At 42.0% G+C, this 19,672-nt stretch overlaps 1 protein-coding gene across 1 annotated transcript in view; it reads right to left on the minus strand.

The window, feature by feature from the left end:
* COL21A1 (collagen type XXI alpha 1 chain) overlaps positions 1–19,672 on the minus strand; it is a 140,904-nt gene that overhangs the window by 66,152 nt on the left and 55,080 nt on the right. The window contains exons 10-12 of the mRNA XM_054987749.1: positions 15,287–15,349; positions 2,378–2,431; positions 2,223–2,276 (exon numbers count right to left, since the gene is read on the minus strand). Of these exons, the coding sequence (XP_054843724.1) occupies positions 2,223–2,276; positions 2,378–2,431; positions 15,287–15,349 (171 nt within the window). The remainder of the gene's footprint in view (positions 1–2,222; positions 2,277–2,377; positions 2,432–15,286; positions 15,350–19,672) is intronic.

Here is a 19,672-nt window from a genome sequence, read left to right on the forward strand (position 1 = left end):
ATATAAAATTTAGTGTAGTGGTTAAGAGTGATGGGAGTTTCATCTGGAGAACTGGATTTGATTCCCTACTCCTCTGCTTGAAGCCAGCTGGGTGACCTTGGGTCAGTCACAGCTCTTTGGAGCTCTCTCAGCCCCAATCACAGGGTGATTGTTGCGGGGATAATAATAGCATACTTTGTAAACGGCTCTGAGTGGGTGTTAAAGTGTCCTGAAGGGCAGTATATAAATCGAATGTTGTTGTTGTTGTTGTTGTTGTTATAACACCTTCCCCAACACACCCCTTCCTGTTCTGCCTACAGAGCTTAAATCCAGGGATAACCATATCCCACTGATTTTCCTTACTCCACCATGTTTCTGAAACAGCCACTATATCTAAATTGTCATTTAGCACCAAGCACTCCAGCTCCCCCATATAGACACCTATAATGCAATTTTCTTTCCAACAACCCTTGCCTCCATGGGCCTTTTTGCTCCACAATGGTCCTCCTTCGTCATCTGTCCTGCTGGCCTCTCCTGTTCTGTTCTGCCCTGCTTTTGCTGTCTAGATCTGAAAGATTTTTGGCTCACTTATCTGTGCTGTCTGGCCTCTGTAGCATTTTTTCCGGTCTGTTTGTTGGATGCTATACTTGGGTTGGTATTGTCCAGTTATATTGTATATTTTATATTTATTGATTACTGTTTATATATTATTATATTTATATTCTTGTATGTTTTCCTGTTTTTGTTACCCACCCTCAGCCTGCTTGCTGGGAGGATGGGAAACAATTCCAATAAGCATAAACAAACATAAACATCTTATTCTCACTCCTAAGCTCTATTGTACTCCTACCAATATTACCCATAGTGTTTACTCCACTGTCCCTTTGGAATGAGTTGTCCTGAACTGAAGGCTCCCCAGTTCCTGTCAAGTTTCAGCCTGGAATTAGTTTAAAAGCTGATGTTACATGCTAGCAATGTGGTTCCCTTTTCATATGAGTGAAGCCTGTCTCTTTTGTACAGGTTCAGCTCGTCCCAAAAAGTTCCCCAGTGCCTAACAAATCTAAACCCTTCCTCCAAGCACCATTTACTCTTCTCTGCATTGAGACCCCTAATCGGTGTCTTATCCAGCTGGTTCCGAATGAGGAACTGGTAGCAATTCTGAGAATGTTACTTTTGGATCCTGACCTTTTAACTTTCTGCCTAGTCACTTAAATTTTTCCTCCAGGACCACACAAATACATTTCCTAGTGTCACTGGTGCCAACATACACCACGACTGCCAACTCCTCCTCTGCATTGTCAACCTATCTAGACAGCATGTGATGTCTACAAACTTTGTACCAAGCATGCAAGTCACCATGTGGTCAAAATACCTATCACAGATCACTTTCCTAACAATCAAATCACTCATTGCCAAAAGATCACTGCCTCTAAACCCAGAGAGGTATCTTCAGTAGGACAGGATGTTGGTCCACCATCCGAGGAAGGTGTCCCATCTAAGAGAGAATCAACTCTGCTCGACATATGAGAACTGCGGGTCCACCCCAGGAGTCAGACAACAGCGGGCAGCTGACTCACTCACTCATCAGAAGCCCCTCCCAGCAGGACCATGTGCTTCTAGAGCACTCACCAAAAGCCAGAAGACCAACGACTTGTAAGAGGATTATATAAAGGGTGGCTAGCATAAAAAAAATCCCTTGGAAAGTGTGCCATACTATGTAATTTTTAAAAAGTGCATTCATGGATTGAATTTTCCACAAACGCAAGATCGTTATTTTAAATGTAGTCTTGAAGCGTAGCCAGCTTTATTCTTAAAAATATTAACAGTCAGCAGGATAGGATGTGGAAACCCTTACACGCCTATGCATTACACATCAAGATTGTAAGTTTCAAAGACGCAGTTCAATAATTAAATATATTCAAAAGACAACACATTTACAGATGTAATCTATTTCAATGAACTAAAACTTCCCCATGTGACTGGGAAAATGTTCAACTGTGTGCTTTGTAATATGGAAGAAAACCATCAAACAAAAAGTGCAAGACAAAGAAAGCAGAAGATGGAGCTGTTTTAAAAGTATTCTGAAGCATTTTGCAAATTAAAAGATAAGCACAGAACTGGACATTCTTACAGGCAGCAATATACCAGTACCTATACAAAAGTATGTTATATTAAAAATATTCCAAAAATGAATATCTACTTATCCATGTTATACGGCCTTGTAAGGATATCGCAATACTGACCTTTTTCCCATCTTCCCCACCTTCACCCTTCATGCCTGGAAGGCCACGTGGCCCCTAGTGAAAAATAAATATCTGTTACTGACTCTTTTATAGCTTTATCACCAGGATTACAAAGACTTCATTTTAGAAGTCCAGAAAAGATACCAAGAACTTACTTGAATCCCTGGGGATCCCGGAATACCTGGAGTTCCTGCTACACCTTGGTAACCCTGAAAAAAGAAACACAAACATTATCCCAAGGCACACTTTGCTTTTAATTATTTTGAAGCAACTGTGGGCTTTGCAATATGAGAAAACCAAATAAAAGGTGCAAGTTAACAGACAGTATTAGATGGCACTGCATGAATTTGTTTTGAATGCCATTACTGCAGTATGTCTCATGTTCACAAGATACTGGAACAATCTTCAGCTCTTCCCTTGAAAGAATGAATGGAAAGATGGTGGGTTATATATTTTAAAGTTATATTTTAAAGTAAACATTTAGTTTAATCCAAAAAAGCACAGATCTTGAATATATGGGAAAGGATTTTTCAATGTACGGATCAGTATGCAAACGTAAATTATGAAAATGCATGGATAGAATTTTGGTTCATACTTGATTATCTTACTGGTAAGTTAAGAAAAAGATTTGTTTTTGGTAAAATTGGGAAACATTTGATTTTGATCATAATGGCAGCAGCATAATTTCTATCTTTGTTTTTTTATTGGGTTAAAAATGTTTAGGGGATCATTACAATCTTTAGACACATAACTTCCATAGGATGTAAAGACAGATGTCCCAAATTTGAATCTAGTACTACATCCTAATGGTCTACACAAATTCTCAGAATAAGTGTCAAAAGAAATTCATTGCTCTCCTTTCCAGCCAGTGAAAAATGGCAAGAAAGGAGACTACCACAGTGCACAGGTTTTTTATTTTTTTTAAAAAAACACCCCTCAACACCTATTATACAGTTAAAGGTTCGTCCAGAACCGAAACAAAAGCATAAAACATTTCAGTAATTATAGAATGTTATACTTTTTAAAAGCATGGCAGGTGAGCTACTCTAATTTTCAAGCCAAAAGGCAGGATCATTCATTCATCATATACGCTCCTCTCAAAAATCAAACTGTGAAAGCCAGATCAAACTGTACAGAGAACAGCCACACATTAAGAATCCACTCCCAAAATACTGCCTGCTATTCAGATGATAAAATGTTGGCAAGCTAGAACTAACACACTATAATTTCACCAGAAATTAACATTTTCTAAATGTAATGCTTGGTTATAAGATTTTAAAGCAGGTATTAAAGCTAAGCTGCATGAGGTACTATTATGCTATATTAAACTACCTAGATTCACCACTAGAGATGAGCACAAACCGAGAAAATTCCGAACCGGGTAGGGTTTGTGGTTCGTCGCAATGATTCATTCGGTTCGTGAAAACATCATTTCCAGGTCAGCAGAAGGTTTGCAGAGAGCCCATTCCCCACCCCCATTGCCTAGGAAACTGATTGATCGGTGCCAGGCTATCTGCAGTGACGAACCAAATGAACTGGGCTAAAATTTGTCACAGTTCATGAGAAATGAGCTCGCATGAACCACCAGTTTGCGAACCACGAACCGAGTTCGTGACAAACTTCGGTTCGTATTTCTGTTTGTGCCCGCCTCTATTCACAACCATTCCCAGCACACATGCATACTGTCTCCACTCCAGTGAACTTGTAAGCAGGGGTTGAAAAAGTGATGGTGAGAGAATCTATCCTGTGACCAAGCTTTAACTTCACAATGGCAATATCATCAAGTTTGTACTATCAGCTATTAAGATGAATATGACAATTCCTCATTATCTAACTCCTGGATCATAATTGTTTTAGAGAGAAAAAATAGTTAGATAATTATGTCATTGGTAAGAGGAAGACACTGAATGCCATGTAACTAGGGAAGTACAAGCAAATCTTAAAAGCCAGGAAACTCTCTTTAGCTTTTCTAGCGGTGGGACAATTAAAGCAATCAATGGCCGAGAGGGGCTGAAAGATGGGTCATATGTACAAAAGAATTATTTGCTGTTGACAAAATGAAAATAAACTGCTTCTTTAGAAAAAGAAACACATTTCCAACGTTTGTCTTTAAAATGCTGCAAATGTACCTGGCTTTTATACAAAGTACATTGTGTAAAGATTAATCTTCTAGCCATGAACAATCAGACAAAAAAACAACACCAAACCACAGCACAGCACAGCAAATCGGTAACAATATCTTGCAGTTCTTTGTCAAAAGAAACTGCTGGCAGCACCAGAAAAAAGTACTTTATTAGGTGAGACATTTGGTATTTTCTAAGAATATTAGAGCAAAAATCCACGTGTAAAGTCTGCATCTGGATATTTCAGCAAAGCCAGATGTGCCAGGCTATTTTAAAGCTGCAACCACTTAACTGGATACTACAAACCAAGAATAAACATTTATAAAATTCCATAAAGGATGCAAGATGTGAAACTGGTATACTTCTCATCGGGGGGGGGGGTTAAATTCTTCACATATGAAAAAATTCTGAGTGTGTACATACAACATGAAGCCAGACAATATAGACCCATATGGATCATCCCATCAGCTGAGCTATGATATACTGAATGTGATTTAGAAAGTGCTTTAGATAACTGTGATTGGCTACAGTTAGTATCATAAGGTGCCCTGACCCGGATAGCCCAGGTGAGCTGATCTCATCACATCTCAGAAGCTAAGCAGGGTCAACCTTGGTCAATAATTGGATGGGAGACCTCCAACGAAGACCAGGGTTGCGGAGGCAGGTGATGGCAAACCACCTCTGTTAGTCTCTTGCCAAGGAAACCCCACCAGGAGTCTCCATAAGTCAGCTATGACTTGAGGACACTCTCTACCACCACAGTATCATAAGATACAGGAATGGAGAAAGACCATGCAAGGAGGAAACTTGTATTTGCTCCCCTCCTTATGTTGTATGGCATTTTCAAATGCCAAATGGATTTTGCACGGACATCATGAAACAGGCTGAGGAGTCTTAGGATGATGACTAAGACAGCTATACCCTCATCCATTTCTATGGCATTTTGTGTCAGCAATCCTCGGCAGGTCTATTCAATGGTGCTTACTTTCTGAAAAGGGTTCTTAAGATTGCACTGTAAGGAGCTCAGAGGCAGGATTCAGGATGGGGACAGTAAAAAAAAATAGGTGATTTTCTATATTGCATTTCAATCAGTCAGTTTGGTGTAGTGGTTAAGAGTGCGGGACTCTAATCTGGAGAACCGGGTTTGATTCCTCACTCCTCCACTTGAAGCCCACTGGGTGACCTTGGGTTAGTCACAGTTTCTAGGAGCTCTCAACCCCACCCACCTCACAGGGTGTTTTGTTGTGGGGATAATAATGACATACTTTGTAAACCGCTCTGAGCGGGTGTTAAGTCATCCTGAAAGGCGGTATATAAATTGAATGTTGTTGTTGTTGTTGTTAATCATTTCAAATATCTTCAGTTGCTTCAGGAACTTCATGTTAGAACATAGTATGCTTGATCTAGCTAAAGTGAATCCAGACTAAGGCTCATCCAAAGCAAAACAATAGCCGCTGCTAACTAAGTCCCTCTTGACAGCAACAGGATTTCATTATGAGTTTCAAGTTTTTGCTGTCTCCATTTCTGGTTTTTGATGCTCCTCTCCTTTGCTAGAATATATATTTTTTTAAAAAAACCCTTTTCCATACTCAAAAAGATGTTCAACTTGGTAACTTGTGACTCATCTGAGGAAAATATACTCATGTGCCAAATTACAAAGCTACAGAGAAATGGTTTATTTTTCTTCCATGGCTCATTATGCTATGATTTATGTTACTACGAATAAGCTAGAACCAGAAACTACAACAGATATTGAACAGTAATGCCACCTAAAATGTACTGTCATATACCTTTTTAAAAAAAATTCATTAGTATTTTATCATTACTTCCAAGATTACATACAAGGGGGTAAGTAAAGGTAAAAAGGTAGTCCCCTGTGCAAGCACCGAGTCATTACTGACCATGGGGGGACGTCGCATCACAACGTTTTCTTAGCAGACTTTTATTATGGGGTGGTTTGCCATTGCCTTCCCCAGTCATCTACACTACAAGGGGGTATTTGCCACCATAATTTGGGGTGGGGGCAGAGAGAAACTGAATGGAAGTAGGCAACTAATTGTGTATGTGCCAGGCTGTGGGTATCACATCAAGCTTCTGGAATGCCTAAAAACCAGAACTCACATATGCAATCTTTCTATAACTCTCAAGATTGTCACATTCTTGATAAACAAACAGACTTTATCTCAACCATTTCAGGAAGCCTAACCTTGTTGTGCTGGAAAAATAAATGTCCTTCCTGGCAAGGAAAGTAACTGGAATAATAGCCAGACATATTACATTGCAGAAAGAAGACTGCATAGAGTAGACAGCCAGTCTCTTTTGACTAAGGGCAATGCAGTTTGTTTACTGTATGGCAAAGTGGAGATCTGGAGCAGGCCTTGATTTCACATTACCCATTTCCTTCTCCTCTCCCACAAAATTTCCCTCCTTATTTCATCAGTTTTAACCAAAGTTCTGCATCATAATCGCACTAGAGCTATCTAAATGTGCAAAGCTGGTTCAAGGACTGGTTTTAAACTCCGTTTAGGACAAGCAACCATAATTAGCAAGGGGCCAATGTAACTCTATACAACAGATAAGGCCAACAAAAAAAGGGACAAGAAGATTGAACAAAATAACAAAGAAGCAGTGAACATAAAAGCCCACATCTAACTATTTAACCAAGATGATGAGTTTGGCAGCCTTCCAATTCTGAAATCTGAGCAATGCGAATCAATTAATGGACTAAAAGTGGGCCCAAATTTATAATACAATGCTGCAAAACACAAGGCAAAGAAAGGCTTTTTTTGGAAATAAACACTTTAAGGACAACAATAAGTGAGTAAATTGTTTTACTATTAAAGTAATGCAGTCTTTTAAATCCGGACTTGTAAGATTATAGGGAGCACTTACTTCAGGAACAGATCAACAACTGATTTTTGCAAGGCTGAAGCAGAAGAAGCAAGGAAATTTAACGCAATAGGAACATTATTTAAATGGGAACAATGCTGTGGGAGGTACAGAGGTAGATTGGAGCTTTGCTTTTTTTAGATGAGACACAGTTTACGCATATATGCATACGTTCTTCATTTTATTTTAGGAACTGTAAAATGACTTACAAAACTGGGTGAGGAACAGGAAAAGGGAGGAGGGCATTACCTGGCTCTAATGATGTTACAAATACTAGCCAGTAAGTGCCCACAGTAGCCACTTTTGGGCCTTTGACAGAAATACTAAATATATCTGTTGGAGAGTCTGTCCTATTAAACTCATTGGGACTTCTGAAAACATATGCTTCTGATTGTTCTTTACTCTCCCACTGAGAGGGGGAATCAGGTTCAACCTCAAGGGTGCCAAAAATCTGCAGAACAAATTGAACAGAGTTCACAGCAGGCCAGAAGAAAATGTGCATTTGTGCTGAGTATGGTGATGATGGTACCAGCCACCCACACACCTACTACAAACATTGTTTCAATCTCCACAATTAGTGGTCACATTGCTCCCACAAAGTAAGGAGGGGGGGGAAATGAAATTAAGATAATGCCTTTACTTGGATTAACTAGTGTTTTAAAAATTAGGTGAGAACTGTTGCTTCACATGGGTCCTACATATGACGACATCCAATCCCAAAATGGAGGGAAATGAAAGACAATTATTTTAGGAACAAGCCACAATGATACAGCTCAAGTGTACTGATACCATTCAGAACATTTACCCACTACATGTTTATTAAAATGTCATTGATATTGACTGTACTGACATCCTCTGTAATCTGCCTTGAGTCTCAGTGAGAAAGGCAGACTATAAAAAATGTAAATAAAATAAATGTCTGTATCTGCAGCAGTATTCTCTTAAAACAGACAGAAAAAATCATTGCAGTAAAAATCATACTACAAAAGAGACAGAGAGAGATCCAATCTGAAACCATACAGTCATCATTCAACAACTGGAACTGCTGCCCCATTAGCTGACAAGCATTACCCAACACTGAGACTCCACGTGGATTACACAGTGTAAGTTAATATGATCTACGGCTGGGACACCCAAAATGCAATGCAATAGCATAATATTTGAAAACAAGCGGAAATATGATACAGCGCTAAAAGAACGATGAACAAGCATTCAGAATGAAACATGACATGTTAAATGATCCAGAAATTACCTAGTAGAAGCATATTTACAGTGACAGTAAGCAGTAATATAGTCTACAATCTCAACCCCTTTACCAAAGCATCTTTCTGAAACATTTCCTTACAGTACAGCCCTCGTACTTGTATAAAAAAAGCCCCCCTGAACAATTGTTTTGCATAGTTTGCAGAAAGCCAGGAAAGTGGGAGCCTTCCAGACTTCATCAGGCATGCCATTCCAAAAGATGGGGGTACAACACGGAATGCGTGTGTATGGGCAGTTTGCCCATTTGTAGAGTGGTACCTGCAGAAGGCCCTGTTCCATTTTATCCTTACAACAACCTTGTGAGACAAATTAGGCAAAATGTGTGTGACTAGCCCAAGATCACCCAGCGAGCTTCCACGGTACAGTAGGGATTGAAACTGGGGTCTCCCATATCCTAGTCTGACACTCTTAACTCCTACAGCATGCTGGGTATTTAAAAGACGCCTGCCTTGGCACATGGCTGGGGCATTTTCCACTCCTGCTCTAACTGCTAAGACCTGGAAAGCCAAAGAGTGAGAGAAGCAGCGACAGTGTGGGTAGTGTTGACATTTGCGGGGGGGGGGGGGGGAGGAATACTGAGATTCAAGTATGTCAGGAGAATGTTACTGTCTTTTCTCAAGCCCTGTGGTGCGGGGACTCTTGTTATGATTACTCACTGACAAAACAAATGCACTCTGTATTCAAAGTCTTTCCCCCCCCCATCTATTCTTAACTTTACAGGTTCCAGTGCATTGAAAAATCATATTGGAGCAGATCTCCAACACAAATCAAACCCTGGGATGTGCCATGGGAAAATCACTGAAGTGACCTCACTCCAGCCAGAGTGCAAACAGCACCTGCCCCACTAGTCGTATGATAGCCTCTGGATGCAGTGCAGACAAGGCAATGACTAATGTGATGCACGGTGTGACTCATGAGGCCAAACGAACATCAGAGCTAATCCAGTGTGAATCTGACACCCCACCCACTACCTAACAGGGCAGCCAATACAGCCATATCTTCAGAAACAGCTGCTTTATCACTCGCCATGATATAAGTCTCCAAAGGATACAGGCTCACATTGTATCCACACACTATTTCCATCCCTCCTCCCACTTCTGCCACCTTTTTTCTCCTTCCAGTTATTTTTGTTCACATTATCATCTTCCAAAACTGTTCAAAAAAGGATTGCTGTGAATAGTTAAGAAAAAAATTACAACCATATATTCTTTTTTTTTGTCTATTGTATAGTAGTTGGGTAAAAGGATGGATTTATAAGCCCTGATAAAACCAGGTTTTTTAAAAATTCATCACCAGTTCCATTAGTTGTCTGTCATCTTCCAGCTCTACTCCAAAATTTCTTATTCAAATTCTTGGATTTCACTCCAATGTAATCTTCAAAATGTGGAATAAATGTATTTTGGGTATTGTTTGTCTTCTTACCAGTATGGTGTCAGCATCTAAGGGGAACCACCACAAACTATCTGCTGTACATACAAACATGGCAAAATTGTAGCTAAGTAACCAAAATAATAAATTTGGCCATTTATAAAGTGCAGCACGGACTTCTCTTTCTAGCTGGCAATATTTTCAAGATTTACACAACATCCAGCAAACATTTCTCTAAAGCTCAGATACAAAAATGCAGTGACACACTTGCCACTAAAATTGAAGACTTGTACCACAAATAGAATTTGAAATGTTTTAATTAAGGCATAAAAGAAAATTATTAGCAGTTTACACTATGATGGGTGTCTTAGCAGTTTACACTATGATGGGTGTCTTAGCAGTTTACACTATGATGTGTGTCTTCAGTAGCATCAGCTATAATATGGACCATGTTTCTTAACATGCAGTTAAATTTCCTGGGATCTGTAGGAATATTCTAAGGACTATGGTTGTTGTGGATTTTCCGGGCTGTATTGCCGTGGTCTTGGCATTGTAGTTCCTGACGTTTTGCGAGCAGCTGTGACTGGCATCTTCAGAGGTGTAGCACCAAAAGACAGGGATCTCTCAGTGTTTGACACTGAGAGATCCCTGTCTTTCGGTGCTACACCTCTGAAGATGCCAGTCACAGCTGCTGGAGAAACGTCAGGAACTACAATGCCAAGACCACGGCAATACAGCCCGGAAAATCCACAACAACCATCGTTCTCCGGCCGTGAAAGCCTTCGACAACATATTCTAAGGACTGCAAAACAAAATGCAAATTTGGGGGGGGGGGGTGAGGAATGCTTTCAAAGTTAAAAAGAGAAGAATGTTTTGATGATATGAAAGGTTCTGGGATTCCATTATCAGCATTTTAATTTACCTTTTATTACCTAATTAACACAAGTTAATTTGATCACGTTATGCCAATAAAGGTAGATGATGATGATGATAATGAATTTGATCACCCAATGTCTCCTTTTATAACACCTTTCTTCACTATGAATGATCACAACATTAATGGTAACCATCAAACTATCTTTTTGCTAGGACGAAAAGGAATGAGGCATGAGCCTTAACATTTGCTTAGGCTGACACAGTCACATGTTATAATACTAAACCACTAAGCTAGATGACAAGCTTGCTAGCATTTTCCTGCTTTCCTTTCTCCGGACTGCTTGTTTCTCATTGTGATTCCAAAAATCCTGGGAGATCAGAGTCATCCAGTCTCTTCCAAGTGTACCAGAAGCGCTAGCGCTGGCAGCAGCAGGGCAAGGAAGCTGCGGGTGGACAGACATGTAGGCAAAATGCAGTCGCAAGGAAGAGGCAGTGCCAGAAGAAACACTGGGGACCAGCAAGGGGGATGGGATTTCCCTTTCCCCATACATCTCACGGGTCTCTCAGTTATTGGTCTGTCTTATATTATCAATGTTATATTCTGTTGTTTTAATTTAATACCGTTTAAAAGTATACAATTAATAACAATCGCTTTTTTAATAACAACATTTGATTTATATACAGCCCTTCAGGACAATGCCCACTCATAGCAGTTTACGAAGTGTGTTATTATCCTCACAACAATCCCCCTGTGAGGTGGGTGGGGCTGAGAGCTCCGAGAAGCTGTGATTGACCCAAGATCACCCAGCTGGCTTCAAGCAGAGGAGTGGGGAATCAAACCCAGTTCTCCAGATCAGAGTCCTGCCTTTCTTAACCACTAACAAACTGGCTCAGATCCAAATATTCATCTTTTAATAATAATAACATTCCATTTATATACCTCCCTTCAGGACAACTTAATGCCCACTCAGAGCAGTTTACAATGTGTTATTATCATCTCCGTAACAATCACCTTTTGAGATGGGTGGCGCTGAGAGAACTCTGGAAGAGCTGTGTGTCAGGTTCCGCTAAGGGCGGCGCCCTGTGAGACGCCAGCATGCCTGACTTCAGCCTTAAAGGACCTTTAGGGACTATGCGGGATCCCACTCTGTGGAAGGAGGGGGGGGGGTATACCTCACCCTCACAACCTCTCAGTCCACTCATAGGTCCCTTCAACCTGATGTTGTCCCAGCTGCCTTCCATGACAGCTGTCCCCATCCAGCTGTTGGTCTTACTCTTCCACCTCCTCTCCGCTGTTTTCTCTGTCTCTGTCTCTCTCTTTCTCTCCCCTCCAATCCACCACACTCCTACACAACAACCCACCCCACCGTGTCAGTGGACTTCCCTTATATCCTTTCCCTCATTCCTGGCCCTACCTGCCAGCCACACTCCTCTTTTGCCCTCTAGCCTTGGCCTTGGCTGCCTCAAGCAGCTGCACCTGGGGTAGCTAGTCTGGCTGCTTTGGGCAGCTACAGCTGTGCTCTCCTGGCTGGCTGCCAAGCCTCCTCTGCTCCGAGCTTCAGGCCCCTGGGTAGCTACAGCTATGCTCTCTTGGCTAGCTGCCAAGCCTCCTCTGCTTGGAACTTCCAGCAGCCTCAGCTGGTCCCTATTATTCCCTTCCTCCCTGTTTGCAGGTTGGGGCATGGTCCTGTGCTGCTTCTGCTGCCCTGCCGGTAAGGTTGCTGGTTGGCTGGCTGATGGCTGGCTGTCCCTATCTCTTGTGCCTTCTCCCTCTGCCCTGGTCCCCTCCTGGCTGTCCTTACTACCCCTGCTGGGGCTCTTAGTCTCCCACTGGAGGGTGGGGCTAGCTGGCTTCCCCCTGCCGTTTGACTCTCTGGGGCTTGGGTGTCCCTTCTCTTTCCTCTGTTGCTGGGCATGGCAGGTCTGTAGTGTCTGTTTGAATGGCTGAACGGTGGTCGTATGGCTGTCTCCCCTCCCCTTCTCCTGCTAAGTCCGGGGGCAGAGCCTCAAACCCCGGACACTGTGACTGACCCAAGGTCACCCATCTGGCCTCAAGTGGAGGAGTGGGGAATCAAACCCAGTTCTCCAGATTAGAGTCCAGCTCTTACCCACTACACCAAACTGGCTCTCTGGAGGTTTGTTTTTCTTTAAATATAGATCTAACACACTGTTAATACTGAAATTTGTTGTAATTCCAGTTTCAGGGGCTTCTGTTATTGATCTGTGATTTTCTTGCCTCCTCTGTATCTTTTCAACAAATCTCTGTGATGTGTGGCACTCAAACTAAACAGTGACACACAAAAGTATACACAGGAAATAAGTAAAAATAAGTGAGTGGCTCTGATGTATTATCACTGTGAAACACTGCAAGGCAAGGTTTTTTTTCAACCTCATTCTTCCTGCGCCCTGCTTAGACAGTATGCCACATACAGAATAGTATCATCCCATAGATTTGTCCACATATAACACGTGCAGGTTCCTGGCACAGGCTTGGATCCTTTCTACAATTTCTGCAGATGGAAGGATTTCCATCCATAAAAGACCAACTTCCCTGGCTCCTCCTTCCTACTGCAGCCCCAAATTTCCCCTGAAATCCCAGAGGAAAGATAAACTCCAGGTGTATCTTGGGGAGAGTGGCATTGGCAATAATTACACCCCCTTTGCATGGGCAGAAATTTTAGTAGGATGTAACTCACGTAGTTTGTCTCCTAGTACAGAACTTAGGAACCAGCATCCTACAATTTCACCAAATTCACATATTAGGCCAGCATTGTTAGCAGTCAGATTGTCGCAGGTTGGGCTGGGGCAGCGTGGATTGCACCACCAGAGCATGGAGCGAGTAAGGCAAGAGCACCCATTTAATTAGCATAGTCAAAGGTCCAGTCCTAGGTCAAAACACAGAGTCCAAAGCCATCAGTCGTTTGGTCCAAATAGCAAGGTCAGGAGGTCCAAAGGTCAGTCACCAGCAGGTCCATGGGCATGATGTAGGCAGAGTAAAGAAAGGGTCCGGAGTCACAGGAAACAAGGATCCAAGGTAGTGGTCGCAGCGCCAGAAGGATTCTGACTTGTTGCTTCCATGTCCAATAATTCCCTTTGGCTGGTTCTTATAGCCATGTGCTGTTTGCAGCCAGCTGCTTGGGAGCTAGCCTGCAGCTACTCGTTGTTTTCATCAGCAAGCAGCTAGCATTGGGTCAAGAGGCATGAACTATGCCGTCTCTCCTGTAGCTCTGCTCTTCGCCTGCATCTATAGCACTTCAAGGGTGTGGATGATCCTGGAGGGCTGGAAACAACTGGCTGGGCTTCACCTGTTGCATCGGGGCTGGAGGGTGTCGTGGCTCCACCTGTGGACTCTGGTCAGCCTGTAGCTTCTCCTCCTGCTTGCCAGCATCTGCTGCTTTGGAACTGGCTACCTGAGGATCCTCTTTTCCTGAGGAGTCTTTGCTATCACTGACCCCTGGCTGGCCCATGACACAGACCCTCCCTCACACTGAAAGGGAAGTTTATGAATATGACAATATCATGAACCCCTTTTCCTCATGTGCCCTGGCCAGGCAGAATGGTTCCCAACCCAGCTGGAGTTGGAAAACTATTGAACACAAGACATAGGCAAGACTGACTAGCGGCCCCACACCCCAGCAATGTGCAAAGATTTAAAACAAAAAAGGTCTTCCAAGAGTTCCTGAGTTTATATCACCCACACCCTTCCATTCTTCTCTCAACCACCTTCCTAATCAGACTTATTCAGGGAGCTGATAACTGTTCCCTTCCGGTAATCGCATGACATCAGTCACTATTTTCACCTATAGTTCTTCCCAGATACGAACAATCATTTCTCAACTCATTGTCTACCTCCGGAGACAGCCATTAAGCTATTGTTTTGGGGGCAGGAGATGGAATCCTGCCCCAGGGTACATTTTACATTTTAACTGGGCCGTTCAGCAATGTGCTCAGTGCGTGTTCTGAACCCATGCATGCACCCTCAGATACATCTGAGCCTTCCCCTTTTCTCTTGGTGAAACACTAGTTGTCTTCACTGCTGCCTCCATCGAATCTTCTGCTTCAAGACTAGTAATTATAACCCTCCCTGAAACTACTTTCCCATTTCCTCACTATTTTCTTAGTTAGCTCTGTGTGTATGTTGTGTGTGACTTTCTGTATGCTTGCCTTTTATTTTCTCTTAATAAAAGAAACCCTTCCTATAGAACATCTGCCTGTTTATTTGAGAGTTCTCTAAGGGAACAATCCTGGTATACATTGGTGGAGATCCCAGGTACCCCCTCTCACTGCATCTCCTTGAATGTTAATTGTCCCAACTCACAAGGAGACCCCCCCCCATTAAGTAACGCCATGCCTTTGATGGTAGGCTACCTACTCCCCACAAACAGAGGATCAGGAACCATCAGTGAACAATTCAACCAGTCAAAATTGATTCATGATTGCCTGTATTTATGCAGAATCTTTATCACCTTTAATTACTTTCTGATAATGTGCCAATGTCAAGTGTACATTAAGAGTACTGTATATAACTAAGTTTTTAGTACTCACAGGCTTACCATCTGGACCAGGTTCTCCAGGAAAGCCGTGATTCCCAGGTTGTCCAGGATCTCCCTAAAAAGAGGACCATACATGTTAAGTAAAGGCAGACATGAAGAACAGCATGCACTATTATTCCACTTTCAAAGGAGTGTTAATGCATAAAACCTTGGAGATTCACCAAGAGATGTTGTATGAAAGAGCTGTTCCTGACAATACAATCTCCCTATGAGACACTTTTGCACTGAATTTTATAATGTTTTCACAAAATATGGCCTTCAGCCTGATATTCAAGAAGTCATACACTTCCACAGTACATATAATTAAAAACATTTTGTAGAGATGATGTTGCAATGCATGCTAGAGGGATAAGTTTTCAGATGGTTAGTGGAGGTAGGATCAGTGTTCTCTAGAATACACTGTAGTAACATGATACACACTCTGGGTTAATGCAGATGAAGGGGCCTTGCCATAAGCAACAACTGGGTAGCCCGAACCCTCAGAAGAACTGCTTGGCCTCAATTTTTCAGATGCATTAACTTTTATCACTAAACTTAGTGCCGTCTAATTGTTAGCATAGCAAACTAGGACTTAACAGAACTGGTGCAAATCCATTCTCAACCATGTAGCTCATTTGGGTCACACACAGTCTCTCAGCATAATCTAAGCTACAGATTACTGAGAACAGAACAACTGTGTACACTGTTCTTAATTTGGATGAAGAAAGTAAGGGCAGGGCAGATTAGATAAAAAACTGCTATATAAACTATAAGTCATTTGTTAAAATTGCTCTCTTTAATTCAACAATATTATAACCCAATTTCATTTAGAAGCTATCCTTGGCTAATGCAACAGATAAAACTACGTATTATTCATTACATTTCTATCCATTGCTTCAGTTTATACACACTCAAAAATCATGTCGCCCTTCCACAATTCATCCAACATCAATTTGGGTTGGAGTCAATTTCACAATTCAAACAAGGAGAAAGTTTTGGATTTTGATGCTGATGACGCAGGGAATGTCTAAAGTGTAGAAACAGAAGCATCGTCTTCCAAAATAGAACAGCACATTTTCTATTCAAAATCCAAAATTGTCCCTTCCCTTCTCCGATGCAGAAACAGATACCAGTGCAGATACATTTCTATACTAAAGAGGAGAAACTGGAATGGTACCCTTCAGTAATCTTCCGTATAGGATCTATCCACCAGGAGTGATCTGCATCCAGCAGCAACAACAGAGCTAGCCTGTGCCTCTTTCATGAGAATTGCTCCTGAGACAGTGGAGGTTTGAAGACAGAGTTTCTGGGATGTTTTAGCAGCAGGCCATACAGTGTAACCCTTATACTAGGTCTGATATCAAAGCGGAGATAGGGATGGGGGAGATACAGTGGTGGGAGGTACGTTAGTGATGGAGGACAAAGGAGGAATAATTATTATGATCATCCCTTGTACAATCTCCATCCCATTTATAGGAATGAGGGTTGAGGGGCTCCATTCCCCCAATTGTATTGACGTTTAATGCCAAGTCTGTAAATATTAAGATTTCCCTTAGATGAGATGAGATGCTGACCTAGCATGTGTGTCTGGCCAGTTGGCAGACACCGATGTCTCGAATTCCATTGTCTCAATGAGTCCCAGCCTAGCACACAGTCCCTTATCAACCCTGAATTCTAACCTGTCCCTGGAACTTGGCACAAGGTATATCAATCAAAACTGGCCTTTGTCTGCACTGGGAGAAACTTTCAAAGGCCAAAAGAAATCTCATTCTGGTGGATGGGGGGAGAGGCCGTCGTCTTCCCAACGAGTTTCTTCTTTCACACATTTCCAGTGCAGTTAAGGCCAATTTTGATTAATGTATCTTGTGTATCTTGTGTTCCTGAGATAAGTTAGGAATACTGTGGGTGTATTCTCTGTCTAGCTTGCCAGCAGTAGCCCTGGCTGAGCTGACAGTGTTGATCACAGAGGTGCTGCTGCAGACCAAAGTCTTATAGCGCTTGGGACTTCAACATCCATGCTGATGCATCCTTAACTAGTTCAGTTCAGGACTTCATGGTAACCATAGGACTGCCTCAGGTTGTGCTGGGCCAAACACACAATGGAGTCATACATTGGCTATTCTTTTCTGCATCGGGGCTTTTGATTTGGTCAAAGGTGATGCCTATCTCCCTTAGCAAAGTCAGAAGACGCTTTAAGATGGTCTGACCCCCCAAAGATTGAGAGATCCATTAGAGGGCACTGAGAAGCAATTCTGTCAATAATGCCCTACAGACTAGCATTCCACACTAGTGCCAGGGCCTCTCCAGAGTCCAGGCTCTCGCACATCCCCAGAGCAATTTGTAAACCTTCAGAAAAAGAGAAATACTTTTTGTAGATGCATTTAGAGGGCATTGAACATCAGGGCATCAGAAGCTAAGAATACTATTTAAGAAATGAATCTTGTAGTCAGACCAGGAGGGATGAGATTATAACTGCAGATACCTGGTGTTGTGGGGAACAAGCCCTTCAAATACTATCTGAAGTTTTAATACACAGAATACTTCATGGCAGGGGATGCTCTCTAACTTTAATGGGAAAATGAAGCCTTGAGTGACACTGCTTTGTCAATGGATTAAGATGACGCACGACCAGATAATTCCCAATGTATATTGAAAGCTTTTTCAAATGCTGTATTTCCAATTCCGTGAATGGTCAAGAAGATGATTTATCTTAGTTTGAAGAAGATGAGAATGAAGAGGATGGGGAGAGTGACCATGATGAAAAGGCATTAGGTGCAAAAAGTGAAAGACTATTTTCTACCCTATGTTATACTGTGTTGTACATTGATTAGTATGTACTTAAAAAGTTCTCTTTTTTTAGGGAGCTGTACTGCAAAAATCAAAATAGCTGGAAAAACAGATGCTTAACACTGCAGTCTTTTTCATTCAAACCAATAAAGTTAAGGGAATACTAGTACTATCAAAGAACAAGGAAAGGATGCCAGTTTGCCTACCAATTCTTCATTACAATCTCTTTCACTACCTGTGCCAGGAACTCTTAGAAAGAAAACTACATGGGCACATGAATTCACATCAACTATACACTATCCAAGCCTTGCCTAACTAAGCTGTAGGGTCATTCAAACAGACTAAAACAGGAGACTGACTTTGGCAACTGGTTTTGTGTCCAAGAAGCATGCAACATCACACCAGACAGAAGCAAGGCAAGGGAGCAACTGCCTAAGGCAGCTTGTATATCCACTAATATTTTCAAGGCCTTAGACAAAAATAATCTCCCAATAAGTAATTCATTGTACTGATTCCCCAAATGATTTATCCTGATGAGGGCTGCTAAATTCTGGACTGATGAATTAAACATACCCTATCTTACCTCCAGGATAGGTTACTGTAACTCGCTTTATGCTGGGTGCCTTTGGAAGTTGTAATTTCCAGGTCAAGGAAGTTACAACTGGTCCAGAATGCAGTGGCACTTGTCCTTACTGGGATGCAATTTGGGGCACATATCCATCCTGTGCTATGCCAGTTGTACTGGCTTCCAGTTCAGTTCCGGATCCAAGTCAAGGTGTTGGCTTTAGTGTTTAAAGCCCTTTATGGACTGGCCCTGGTCGAGGCCAGATGAATGTCTCGTGGGCCAGAAACCACCAGGAGCTGCTTATACACAGAGCACAAGGCCCTACAGGGGATATAGTGGGAGAGACAGTCCCATAGGTATGCAGGTCCCAGTTGATAAAATGTGGTTTGAATCCTACTAAGGTAGATCTATAACTGGTTAACAGATGGCACCCCAAGAATGCTGGTAAATGGTTCCTCATCCTCTTGGAGAAGAGTGACAAGTGGAGTGCCTCAGGGATCTGTCCTGGGCCCTGTGTTGTTCAACATTTTTTATATGACTTGGATGAAGGAATAGGGTGGATGCTCATTGAATTTGTAGATAATACTAAATTGAGAGGGGAAGCAAATACAGTAGAAAACAGAATCAAGATTCTGGAAAACTAACAAGATTAATTTCAACAGAGAGAAATGTAAAGTTCTGCATTTAGGTAGGGAAAAAATTAAAGGCATAATTATAGGATGGAGAAGACTCATCTTGGCAGTAGTACTTGTGAAAAGAATCTAGAGGTCTTAGTAGACCACACACTGCACATGAATCAACAGGGCAGAAGGCAAATGCAATTTTAGGCTGCATCAGCAGAAGTATAATGTCCAGATCACACAAAGTGATGGTATTGTTTTACTCTACTCTAGTTAGACATCACTTCGAGTACCATATTCAGTTTGGGACACCTCAGTTTAAGAAGGATATTGACAAGCTGGAACATGTCCAAAGGAGGGCAACAAAGATGGTGAGGAGTCTGGAGACCAAGTGCTGTGAGGAAAGGTTGAAAGAGCTGGGCAACTT

The sequence above is a fragment of the Eublepharis macularius genome, chromosome 1 (assembly GCF_028583425.1).
Source record: "Eublepharis macularius isolate TG4126 chromosome 1, MPM_Emac_v1.0, whole genome shotgun sequence".
In the NCBI taxonomy this organism is placed as follows: Eukaryota; Metazoa; Chordata; class Lepidosauria; order Squamata; family Eublepharidae; genus Eublepharis; species Eublepharis macularius.